The following is a 13,769-nucleotide window of genomic DNA, read 5'->3' as shown; positions in this document are numbered from 1 at the left end:
TATTCTATGTATTCAAGAAATGTTTTTTCAGGGAGTGATAATAGTTTTATAAATAGTGGATAATTTCTCCTAATTAACTTTATTCTGCATTCGTGTGACACTGAGACATTCGAATTTGGCGTAGACCTGAGGAGTTAAACTTAAAACGATTTTGAGTTGAGGATGCCAATCAAAACAATGTTTATGAAAAATAAACTGCGATGATCTAAGCTTGAATTCCCCCAAAAAATTAAATAATAATGACAACTTAGATAACAGTGACAGTGTCAGTGCTTGGCATCTACCTCTAGATCTAGTGTAAACATAAATGATCAGATTGGAGTGAACGACAAGATACTGGGAGGACCTCCGTAGTTTCATAGCACTTTTATCAAATTACTTAATCTGTTGGACTGGAAGAGAGAGTTAATGCCGGAATTCCCTTTTGGAATCCAATCGACAGCAACTTCTGTAAAAAGCAACACAGCCGTGAAAAAGACCTATTTTCTATGTTCTATGGACACATTATTTATCAGTAACAACCAGCTTAGGACAGAAGTGATGGCTCTTTGAATTTGAATCTAGTTGTCTTGGTATCTATCAAAAACAAATCACGAAAATAACAAACTGGATACGCAGAGACAACCTCTCTATCCACTTTATTTTATCTACAACATTCGAGCCGAGCACCTTTAATTGTAAATGTGGAAAGTTTGCTAACTGTTACAACTCGCCGAGGTATCAAAGATTCTTTGGGTTATAAAATCAAACGGCCTGTGTCGCCTGAAGTGATAAACATAATTCTCTTTTCAACATAATTTGTCAGGGAATAGGTCCAAAAAGCGGGGAGACAAGGCCAGCAAAGCCAGTGCTCAAAATGGCGGCAAAGTCAAAACTCAAATAGACACTTGTAAAGTTTGCTTTCAAGACTTTTCAGACCCTAGTCATCCAATGTTGGCCTGTGAAAGATGTGACACCTTTCTCTGCAGATCATGCACAGATATCACCAGTGCTCAGTTTGAACAACTTGTCACAGCAACTAAGCTTCATTGGTTTTGTGATGATTGTGAGCAGCCAGCATTGGCAGCAGTTAAAAACGATAACCTCATTGAACAAAAGTGCAATGAAATGCTTGGAAGTTTTAAGAAAACTGTCATTGAAGAATTCAAAGCTGAACTTACAAACTTGAGAGAAGAACATTTGACTTTTTAACCAAGGAAATATTTGTCCTCCTATTCAAAGCACTTGTCCGGCCAATCCTAGAGTATGGAAACTCAGTTTGGCAACCTTGTAATAAAACTTTATGTCAAGAAGTTGAAGATGTCCAAGGACGAGCCACAAAATTATTGTCTTCACTTAAGGACCTGTCGTACACAGATCGTCTGAAGAAACTCAAACTCCCAAGCCTTGAACAAAGGAGAAAAAGAGGTGACATGATCGAATTATTTAAGTTTATTCATGGAATGTATACCTGCAAGAGACCAAGTGTTCAGATCAATAATCAGGGCTCTACCAGGGGACACTCAATGAAATTAGAAAAAGAACACAGCAGACTTAAGACAAGAAGCAATTACTTTTCTGTTAGAACAATTAATACTTGGAATAACTTGCCAGAAAGAGAGAGTTGTGAATGCTGAATTTAAAGTGTAAACGCCTTCAAGGCTGAGTTGGACAGATTCTGGAAAGATTTGCCAACAATCTATGATCCACAGTGCTACCACACAGACTAAACCCTTGAAAGATGAATTGGCAAAACTGAATACTTTGCCTGAATCATCTACATTCATTCAATTCAATTCAATTACAAATAAAGTAACAGATTGACCGGAGTGAAGTATTCGACACGTCCTTTCCGTGGTTCCAAGATATTCTTCACGGATTTACCGAATATTTTTTCTCTGTCGTTCATTGCTTTTATTGGGTTTTTTTTGTTTTTTTTTTGGTAGCTGAAGAAGGGGTTCGAGCCCGAAACGTACCGCGAATGGATATTTTGTTCTTTTTGAAAAGGTGTTTTATTCATTTATTTATGTTGGTTACTTTTCAACACAGATGGTATCTCTATCGCTTCTAAATTAAAAAAGACGTATACTTATTACAGGTCTGATAAGCCAAATTGTTGTGGCAGTGGCTTTGTAGTCTCGTCGTTTAACATTCACTTTCGGAAGACGTGCACTTATTTGCAGGTCTGATAACAAAAATCCTTATGGAGCTCATTGTTGTAATAAAAATCTCAAAAAATGACGCAAAACAATGTCCACTACAACAACGCACTAGATATTGCTTGAGTTGTATTGTAACATCATTATTTTCAAAATAAAAATTATTTTTATTGCTGCCGCATGTCGCCTTAAATAAGATTTTCCAGCGGTTGGCGTAGATATTTTTAAATATTTGCCTATAGCCTCCCTTACCCATCATTCCCACCAATCCCGAGTATCAGTCTTAATTTCAACATAGACGACTGAAAAAAGAAACCTAAATGGATTTCTCAATAAAAAAAGAGCTTTTATATAGCGCAAAATCCACTAAACATGCTCAAACCGCTTTAGAACGGGGTCCTTGGCCAATAGCAACATTTAACATGTAGGACTGGACATGACGCCAGTTAGGTGACATTACAATTTTTTCGGACAATTTTTTTGCTGTTAATGGCCAGGTACTCATTTTACACCTTGGTACAGTGAGAGAATGTGAGTAAAGAGCGTTCTCCAAGGACTCAACTATGCACCGAGCGAGGCTCGAACCCAGGACCTTCCGATCCAAAAGCGAGTATCATACTACTAGACCACATAGCCACACAAATTCAGAGAGACAAGTGTCGTTTTGCAATTTCTTAATCTATGTCTCTAAATATCGTGGTAAATATTCACAAACTTCGTGTGGCAGGGTTAACTTACTCAATCCAAGAAAATTTTGCTACTTTTCATAATTGGGAAAAAATTGAGCATGTGTATAGAGAGAAGTCTAGTTTTATTCATTAACGTGTAACAATGATGATGATGATGATGATGATGATGATGATGATGATGATGATGATGATGATGATAATGGAATTTTGTAAAATCAATTTGGTACCAAAGGACTCATTGTTGTAATGAAGATATTCACAGCACGACCTGATCTATTGTCAATTGCAATAATGTTTAAATCTACATATTCACAAACTGCGTTCATATATATCGGATTGCACTTATAAGAATGGACACCCAAGAGGAGAGCTGCCTACCTGAAATTCCAAAGATTCGTAGTTTCCCAGAGGCCAAAGAAAAAGTCACTTTAAAAAGCTTTAAAAATAAAGAAATTTTCCTCAGCTTGATTCAAAAATGATCTAATGTTCTGAATATAGGTTCTAAGGAAGTAAACTTTCCATTTCAGCAAGATTTATTTAGTCAAAGAGGCGAATGCAGTTCTTTAGCTGGAGCCAAAAATCCGTATTTCTACAAATCTTTCGTAGTACTAAATAGGTCTGCAAGAGATAGCTGATTGAAGAGAGCATCAAATGTACACAAGACGACCCGGAGTCATCTCTGATAATAGCATCTCATAATTTGATTGTTGTTTTCAACCCTGAGCAAATAACTTATTTCCTATCACGATTTATAAAGAATTGTACCAGATGACAAGACGTGCTAAATTTTTCTTTCTGCCAAATGTTTGAATTTTAAGTTAAGTATTTGTGATTTTATTCTTTGAGATCGAAAGACAATAATATCTTAATTGATATTTCAAGAAATGAATATATAAAGATGACGTCATTGGTTTTTGTAGTCTTTAATTGATAATTTACATACGTATAAAATGGTTCGTTAAGATTTCTGTCATTTTCTATACTGTGAAAACAAGAGATATAAAAATCGGTAGATATTCATATCTTAAAAGATTGTAAGTTTTCGATAAATACCTCGTAAAAACTTTTGGACAAAATGATTCTTTTTTCGTTATGCGAACAAAACGAAAGAAATGAAAACAAAACAAACTTATATTTGTGTTAACATAACATAAACGTCTACATGCCATGGTTTGATTGGGAGACCTTCCAAAAGCTCCTCCCTAGCACTTCTTTCAATTCATATTTTCACCGTGGACCTTTTGGCAGACGTATATTTATTCAATTTTTCATCACATAGAACCATTTTAAAAACTCTAGATCAAACCTTGATAGATTAGTGAAAGCTTAAAATTTCCTAATTTGACCTTGTTTTGATTCTCGGCCGCCATTTTTATTTATGAAGTATTGAAAGGTAGACGTCTAGTACAAAACATGGGAGGCATTCCGAGAGCTCCTACATCCCCCGTATTATTTTCTAGTAGGGGGTTTGGGAGGGGGACACATTAAAAAATATTTTCCCCCTCCCAAACCCCATACTTGAACAATACTGGGGATATAGAAGCTTCCGGAAGGCCTCCCCAAAGCAGTCCTAGGTTGTTGTTTATTATATTAGGGTTAGCTCGAGGTCTGATGATTTATTTTTTTCTATTAGGGTTAGTTATCGGTCATAGTGAAGGTTATAGGGTGTTTGTTTTTCCTGTTAGGGTTAGTTAAAAGTACTAGGTTTTATTTATTCCTATGGTTAGTTGAGGGAATATTTGGGTTGCTTCCCTTAGCACGAGGAGCTCCGTTAATCAAATTCCTTATGGGCTCATTGTTGTAATCAAAATCTCCAATAAAATGACGCAAAATATTGTCCATTACCACATCATCTTTCGGATCGGAAGGTCCTGGTTCCGAGCCTCGCTGGGCGCATAGTTGAGTCCTTGGAAAAGTTTTTTTACACACATTCTCTCACCGTACTCAGGTGTAAAATGAGTACCTAGCCGTTAATAGCGTTGTCTCTGTCAGAAAATTATTATAACAGGCGTCATGTCTTGTAATTAATGTTAAATGTTGCTGTTGGACAGGGATCCCTTGTAAAGCGTTTTGAGCACATTTAGTGGATATTTGCCAATATACAAGCTCATTATTAAAAATAAAAAGTTCAACTAGGCCCATAAGTGGTTTTGAATGCCAGACTTGCATATGTGTACACGTCGCCCAGACACAATGTGACTTATCATCTCATAACAGTGTTACCTCATCTTGGTGCACAGATGCCAAAAAGTGATTTTTTAAAACGGAAATGTGAATATTCAATTTTGTTTACTTTGTTAAAATACGATTATCGTTACTAATAAAACGTTCAAACTGACGTGCACTTATTAACAGGTCTAATCGTCCAATTCATTATGGGCTCCTTGTTGAAATTGAAATCTCAAAAATTGAAGCAAAATAGTGTCCATTTAAACAATGTTGAACTAGGCCCATAACTGTGTTTGGATGTCAGACCTGCATATAGTGTACACGTTGTTTCAAACTTATCCGAAATATCGTGTTTGTCTTTATGAATTTTATATTTATCAAATTAATTTTTGGGAAGGGATTTTATTTTCTTGCACTTTTCTTCTTGCTCTGATTGGCATTATTTCTAAACATTCTTATCTTACATCAGTGACAATTCCATAATAAAATATGGCCCATTTAATAGTGTTACAATAACTCTCGTTGCTGAACATGTTCGGTATTTTCCCAGAAATGGCAGGCGTATCTAGCAGAAAAATTGATTTTTATAACTCAAACAATCTCTCTACAAAAACTTTATCTCTCTTTAATCAAACAAAGATCATTCTGATGTACAAAATAAATCTGAATATGAAAAAATGTATATTGTGTCGTACAAATGTGACGATTTTTCTGTAGGTTGTATGGAGAGGGTTAAACACAGAATTGCGTCTGTTTATCTGGCAAGACATCGGTTGGTTTGGTCGGAACACAATCAAAACTGAATATCGTGCGATGGGAAATAAAACATTTCGAACATTCTCGGATGTGACAATAAAACATTGAGTATAATAATGCAAAGCAGTCACACAAAATATGATATTTAACACTTTTTACATCGAATACATTTATCAAGCTATTGAGTTTCCATCAATGGCGTCTTTAAAAGTTATTTATAGTTTTAAAGCCGTTGTTTATAAAGTTCAATCCGTTCCATGAATTAAGTGTACTTATAATAAAAGAAATTGGGCGAGATGTTGTAGGAAAATGGTTGGTCAAAAATGTGTATTTATCTAGGGTAGTAAATTATACATGGGAGTATATGTAAATTTAATGTCAAGCTGGTGAAAACATGAAATGAGTTTAATATAATTCTACATTCATATCAATCTGACGGACGACCCGTGTGGACCCATCTGATGCATGGAAACAATTGAGATAAACAAACACAGTGAGTGGAAAAAAATATAATCCAAAAATTGGCTGAAATCTTTACAGGGCCCTAAAACGGTAAACCCGTATTATTATTTGTAAGCTTGGGTACTGGATTTAAATCTGAGCTCAAATATAACATTTGATGCTAAAATAACATTTAAACTTTTTGCTTACATCACATGGTCTACGCTATTTTTAGACTCCCGGCACAGAGCACACATATTTATGCAGACGACACGACCGTTTGTCGTCGAAAAATTGACGTGAAACAGAATTTGACTGGTTTGATGTCGATAGGTTGGTGTGAAGGCAATAACGTGACAAAGGCGATTTTTGTACCCTTGTCACTCAGCCAGTGTTAGTAGATTGCTACTGCGAAGGCCATCATGTAACAAATAAGGTTTTTGTATCTTTATCACTCGGCCGGTGTTGGTAGATTGCTAGTGTGAAGGTCATCATATGACAAAAACGGTGTTTGTACCCTTGTCACTCGGCCAGTGTCGGTCATCCGTCCGATTTAGTTCGGTGAAAACGTGTTTTTGTATTTCTCGAATCTAAATTGCTGCTATGTGGTCTAATGGTATGACACTCGCTTTTGGATCGGAATGTCCTGTGTTCGAGACTCGCTCGGCGCATAGTTGAGTCCTTAGAGACGGCGCTTTACTTACTTGGGCGTCAACAGCGTTGTCTCAGTCCGAAAAAAAATTGTAATATCGCCTGACAGGCTTCTTGTCCCGTCCTAAATGTTAAATGTTGCTGTTGGACAGGTACCCTTTGTAAAGCGCTTTGATCACGTTTGTGTATATTTCATTTCATTCATTCATTCATTCATCCCATGTCCTGATGATCGTCGGGGGGATACACGGGATGCAGCTCTCAACACTTTCCGAAATTTTTCTCTATTGTTGGCCTTCTCCAAGAGTTCTTCCATCTTCATTCCTGTCCATTCCTTGATATTGTCCATCCAAACTTTTCTTTGTTTTCCTCTCTTTTCCTCCTTCAAGGGTGCCCTCTATCACCGTTCGGCACAAACGTTCATGCCTAGCAATGTGGTCAAACCATGACAGTTTCCTCTTTCTAACTGTGATGATGAGGGATTCCTGTCGCCCTGCACGAGATTGCACCTCTTCCAGTACGTCATTATTTGTAATGTGTTCTGTATGCGCACCCGCTGCAGATTTCGATAACTTTTCTTCTCAAAAGCAGAAATTCTGCCTTGTAATTCCGCCGTCTATATCCATTACTCGCAGCCAAACAGTAAGATGGAAAGTACCAGTGATTTGTACAGTTTAATATTTATTTGAAATTGATTGGACTTTTCCATATTTTTGTCTGTCTCTTTAGTGTTGCTGTTGACATTCCTATTCTTGCCTTAATCTCAGTTGTACTGGTACATTTTTTGGTTAGCAGAACACTCAAGTATTTAAATGTTGACACTTCCTCGAGTTTTTCATTATCGATTGAAATTTCTGCGTGTCCATAATTTTTTCCTATTTACCAGTGTCTGAGACTTTTCGGTACTTATGTCCATACCGTATTGCATTTCTTTATTTTGCAAGTGATTTTATTATATCTTGCAGTTCTTGTTCGATTTCATTCATGACATCTATGTCGTAAGCAAAACGCATATTCTATGTTAATCATCGCGTTATAAAAAAATAAAATGATTTCTTTATTTTAAACAGCCTGAACTTTTATTGCGCGTCATAAACTAAATGTTCTCAGAGCGCTTTACAAGGGTTCCCATGCGTTTTGAAAATACGTTAAAGGATCTCTTCATGATGAAAACCCTGGGAATTTAAATAGAGCAATATTCACTAAATGTGTTCAAGGTGCTTTCTAAAGTGTCTCCAGCCAACCGAAGCAGCTTGCTTGTAAAACAACACATAAAACACGTGATGCGCTGATACACTTTTCCCCTCAGGGACAACTCAATTAACGGCCAGGTAAATTATTTTGCACCTGTGGGCGGCATGAATACATCAGTAAAGAGCCTTTTCCAAGGACAAAACTTTGTACCAAGGATCTACCATTTCACAGGCGATTGTCATACTACAAGACTACAACGCCAAATGATAATAATGTGTCGAAACTATAATTGGATGGTATTTGTTTTTTTTTTACTGTTTAAAAATAATACACTAATAATATACTTTATTCATCAAAAAATTCGGAAATTCGTTTACAGACGTGGCATACATTAAATGTATAAATATAAAGTTAATAATTAATTGCAACAATGTATATTTACACACACACACACACACACACACACACATATATATATATATATATATATATATATATATATATATATATATATATATATATATATCAATATTGAGCATCTTTTAATTTTTACAAAAGATATTTGTTGAAAGAAAAGTTTTTAAAATCTTGCAATGCCATTAGAAATAACATAAAAATATAATATCGTATTCTATTTACAGATTGAATCTTGATATCTGGAGACATGATGTGTATAACACATCTGCTTTACACACTTGTCTTGTTCTGGCCTGTCATCACTTTTGGTAATAAACGTTTTACGTCAAATAAACTTTAGGTTAATCGGCATGCTCGTCGTACCCATTCATAAAAAGTGTAACTAATGTTGTAAAATTGATTGAAATATTGATTTTTCATCAAAAAATGTGTATTAGCAATTTTCAATTGATCTCTTTTTCTATAAAGCAAGACCTACTATTTGGAACTCGCTTCCTTTGTCAGTAAGGATCACGGGCAGCGTAGGAAATTTAAATAAAAATCTGAATCTCTAAAAAAATCTAAAAATCTGAAATCTGAAAACTCATCTTTTCCAGAAATTTTTATCGTAGACATTTACATTTTCTTCTTATTCGTTTTATTTTTTGATTCCATTCTGTTCAATGTCAAATTCATTTTGTAAAACTTGCATAGTTAGTGTGTGTGACTGTTGCGTGTGTCTGTTTGGCTCGGTATGAGTGTGTTTATGGTTTGATAAGTATATTGTAAAGCGCTTTGATGCTTAGTATATAGAAGAACACTTTCTTATTATTATTATCTCTAATTTACCAAATACGGGAAAATAGAGAACGGTGGGGGCTGCCTTAAGGCTGGGATCTTGAACATGCAAACGAAATGGTGAAATATAGAGGCTTCGGATGGGACCAATACAGGCAATGGACATTTCGGGTACAAACCCTTCGTCAGCACAATATACTAAGAAACGGTAACAATGTCCTAATTCATGACAAATACCAAGAATTATTCCAGAAAAAAAGGCAAACCAACAAAGGTTCCACTCGATGTTCCGACATTTCACTCAGTAATGATTGTTACATTGACTAACCAAAATGTTACTTGATCCAAATGTAATGTTTAGTGGACAGGCAGTCTTGAATACACGCTGACGGATCCAAGTTGTGGTTCCTCTTCTCTTGATTATTATAACTTTTCATATATTTTTTCTCAAGTGAGTTGGACTGTATCACAACGTATGGTTTAAGAATGCAACCTCTTGAAGCACAGTGTCAATAGTTTCTGTTAAGTATGCTATAACTGATTCACCCCCGAAACCAAACCTGGCAGGTAGTCGTGTACAAAAAATAACATAGTTATCGTAACCAAGGTTGACTCGAGCCACCCCATAGCTTTTGTATACTTCCTCTGAAACATAAAACACGGTGGTACTTAAGGGTACATGCGGTGCACTGACGGTCGGTCTAGTGAGCGAAGTTGCTTTGTGCCGCCCTTATATTCCTAAATTTAACAGATACTGTTTTTCACAATAAATTTTAGCATATGCTGCTTTTCGTTAACACTCGCGCATCTCTCCTCTAGCCGTGACAGGTAGCCTACCTACTGTACGAAGGTTGTGTGTCAACGCAGACGGCTCTCTTTTTCTTGTTGCAAGCGAGATGACGTGCGACAATGAGGTTAGGGTGGGGTATGGGGGCTCCCTATGAGCGAACAGTCAAATAGCCGTCCTACTATTTTATATTAAAGACTGTTTTCTTCTGTTTTAAAACTACGGTTATCCACCTCCCCCCACAAACAACTGATACTCTTTACTGTCAAAATAATTAGGTCAAGCCGGCAAATTTAGTTTTGCACACCTTGAGGCCTGACTTGGGAATAATCAAAACCATATTATCAGTTTTATCATTGGAAGAACAGGTTTGTTGTAATCAAAACATACGGTGGAAGAAAAATTACAATGAATATAAATTTTTAATGGCATTCGTTTTGCTTAAATGGATTTTAATTATCAATAAAGAATATTACACAAATCATTCACCGAGTAGAACCCCATGATGCTATAAATAGAATCCCAGTCTTAACCCGACACACACAAGAGTTCAACTTGTAGTTATGTAAATCTATTGTCTTTGAAGTAGTAGATAAGTAGTAGTAGTGCATTGTGGTTGGATCTTCTAATTCCTTCTATTACGTTTTGACTGTTATCACACTTGATATTCAAAGACATTTTCTATGACAGTATAATTGCTGTTGTCGTGTTACTCTTAAAAAGAAAAGATATTCACAAATCTCAATGCACAGACGTGTATCACAATCCATACCGATGCTATGAAAGGATCCATAGGCTTCAGTGATTGGGTTGTATAATTTTTTTTCTTTACAGGAAGTTCGACAAATGGACATCCTTTACATGCCCATCGTAAATACCAGTTACGTGAGTACACCTTTTTAAAATTGAAACCAAAAATGCTCCCCCCACCCCTTTACACACAATAATTTACACACATTCTAAAAACAATAAATACACTAGTACATTGATATTGCGCAATATCCACTGACTATGCACATGACACTTAAAAAGGGCTCCTAAGGCAATAGAAACATGAAAATTGAGGAATGATGTCTGCTGGGCGAGATAACATTTTCCTCCAACATAGACAACACTGTTTCCGGCCAGGTACTCATTTGACACTGGGGTAGGGTGAGAGAATGTGTTTTCGATCCATGCCGCCTTAAATAAACAGCCAGCAACTGCCCCTGATTCGGTGGTAATGTTTATCGATTTTTGCACCATATATCAAAATTGAGTTATTTACATTTTAGATACTTCAAACACAAAAAATGTTTTAATAAGTCATAACGTAAAAATTGTCAAAATTTCTCAATTTCACGACATATCTATCATCATCAGGTGCCATTCATCTAAACGTGATAGATCATGCCTTTCTTACCCTCTCTATCGTTCGTTGCCTTGATGGTCCCTTCATTACTCCTTTACTGTGCCCAGTTCCAAATGTTGTCCACAAATATTATCCCCTGTCTTCCTGCTGCTCGCTTTCCATCTATCATTCCTGTTGTCACCAGCTTCACTATTCCCTCTCCCCTTATTGCATCCTAAACAACCTTGCTAGTCTTCTTGCCACCTCTAGAACCTTTTCGTTAGATTTCCATTCTGTACAGGGTATTATCAACAAACATCTCCGTCGCGTCTATTTTCATTTCCAGTGCTGTGTTGATGGTCCATGTCTCACAGCCAATAGCACTGCTGTGTTTCCATTTTGGTGGGCATAGCCAAATCTAAATTTGTGTGCATTGGTCTTATATCCATGGATGGTGCCTTTAAAAGAGCACTTCTGTTTTTAATATCATCTGTAGATTTTCAATCTTCTATAAATATTGCTCTAATTTCCTTGGCCAGTTTGATTTTTCCCCATTAACTTTTTGTATTTCCAGTCCGCTCTCTAAATTGTCCCTAGTGTATAAATGACATTTGTCGATTTATTTCCTTCCTGGAATCTAAATTCAATGATATTTCTGTATTGATTTTCATTTTTGATCTTGCCTTTTTAATATGTTGAAGTTTATCTATAATCTGACTAATCAAACAGATAGTGCGATGTGAATCATATTCTGTAGTTACAGCTAGTTTGGCTAGAGCGACAAAATTGACTTCATCATATTTGTGGAGAATTGCCATTTGTCGTAAATATTATTTTGGAGACTTGTCATTGTGTTTACCCCAATATCCACTAAATCTTCAATCCAAAGAATGTCTGTTCCCACGGGCTTGCCTTTTTTCAATGTTTTCATTGCTGCACTAACTACACCTTCGTCTTTATCATTGGGCTTGGAGTTAAAAATAAAAAAGAGGAAAATGAATTAAATGGGTTAAATGTATTGCTTTCATAAAACGTAACACATGGTTTAAACAACACCCAAGAATGAAATGGACGTTGACCAGCTCGGAGAATCAAACACGAAACCAAATTGACTTCATATTGATAATAGAGAAATTGAGAAATTCCTTACTTTTAGCAAACATTGTCAAGGAGGTGCCTTTTGATAGGATCATAACCCAGTAGTTGCCAAAATCTAATTTTCGCGAAGTCCCAGGTTTTAGGGTTTTAGAAAGATGGGGGTCATTTAAATTGATGATATTTGAAGGAAGAGTGTTCTGGCCAAATGTTTAAAAAATATGGGTTTTTCGAGAATACGGCGAAATTGTCTAAACAGTTTGACAAGTGTTTATTTTTATTTCTATTTGTTTTTTAAAAAAATATTTTTAAAACAATTATTGTTTTGATTTTTTTCTGTTGTGGACTTTGTCAATTTTAATATTTTTTCCGCCCTTTTGGAGTTAAACATGAATAAAATAAAACCAAAAACGTTCACTCAATAAAGCTAATGTAATCCTTCAGATGATGTAACAATCTATTTACACACTTATTCTTAAGCTATTAAACCAATAGTTTTTGGTTGTTGTTTTTTTTTTTGTTGTTTTGTTTTTTTTTTGTTTTTTGTTTTGTCATTTTTTAAATGGTACAGATCCAAAATAGCCTTGGCCGCCAAACAAATTTAATTTCCATGGCAACGGTTGAATATTTTCTAGCGTCCTGTACATTTCTTATCTTCTACGAGCAATAGATATTGCTTGAGTTGGATTGTAACATCATTATTTTCAAAATAAAAATTATTTTTATTGCTGCCGCATGTCGCCTTAAATAAGATTTTCCATCGGTTTACGTAGATATTTTTAAATATTTGCCTATAGCCTCCCTTACCCATCATTCCCACCAATCCCGAGTATCAGTCTTAATTTCAACATAGACGACTGAAAAAAAGAAAACTAAATGGAATTCTGAAAAAAAGAGATTTTATATAGCGCAATATCCACTAAACGTGCTCAAAGCGCTTTAAAACGGGGTCCTTGGCCAATAGCAACATTTAACATGTAGGACTGGACATGACGCCAGTTAGGCGACATTACAATTTTTTCGGACAATTTTTTCGGTGTTAACGGCCAGGTACTCATTTTACACCTTAGTACGGTGAGAGAATGTGAGTAAAGAGCGTTCTCCAAGGACTCAACTATGCACCGAGCGAGACTCGAACCCAGGACCTTCCGATCCAAAAGCGAGTTTCATACCACTAGACCACATAGCCGCACAAATTCAGAGAGACAAGTGTCGCTTTGCAATTTCTTAATCTATATCTCAAAATATTGTGGTAAATATTCACAAACTTCGTGTGACAGGCTTAACTCACATAGACCTAGAAAATTTTGCTACTTTTCATAATT

The 13,769-nt window shown here is 35.8% G+C and overlaps 1 protein-coding gene across 1 annotated transcript in view; it reads left to right on the top strand.

Annotated features, from left to right (window-relative positions):
* The first annotated feature begins 3,784 nt into the window (after window positions 1-3,784).
* Window positions 3,785-13,769, top strand: part of LOC144957474 (adhesion G-protein coupled receptor G6-like) — a 49,568-nt gene continuing 39,583 nt past the window's right edge. The window contains exons 1-3 of the mRNA XM_078888761.1: window positions 3,785-3,861; window positions 8,680-8,763; window positions 10,854-10,904. Of these exons, the coding sequence (XP_078744887.1) occupies window positions 8,703-8,763; window positions 10,854-10,904 (112 nt within the window). The 5' untranslated portion in view covers window positions 3,785-3,861; window positions 8,680-8,702. The remainder of the gene's footprint in view (window positions 3,862-8,679; window positions 8,764-10,853; window positions 10,905-13,769) is intronic.

Source organism: Berghia stephanieae, chromosome 12 (genome assembly GCF_034508935.2).
Source record: "Berghia stephanieae isolate SIO BIC M18660-M18661 chromosome 12, UCSD_Bste_1.3, whole genome shotgun sequence".
In the NCBI taxonomy this organism is placed as follows: domain Eukaryota; kingdom Metazoa; phylum Mollusca; class Gastropoda; order Nudibranchia; family Aeolidiidae; genus Berghia; species Berghia stephanieae.
This window is presented reverse-complemented; position numbering and strand designations above follow the sequence as displayed.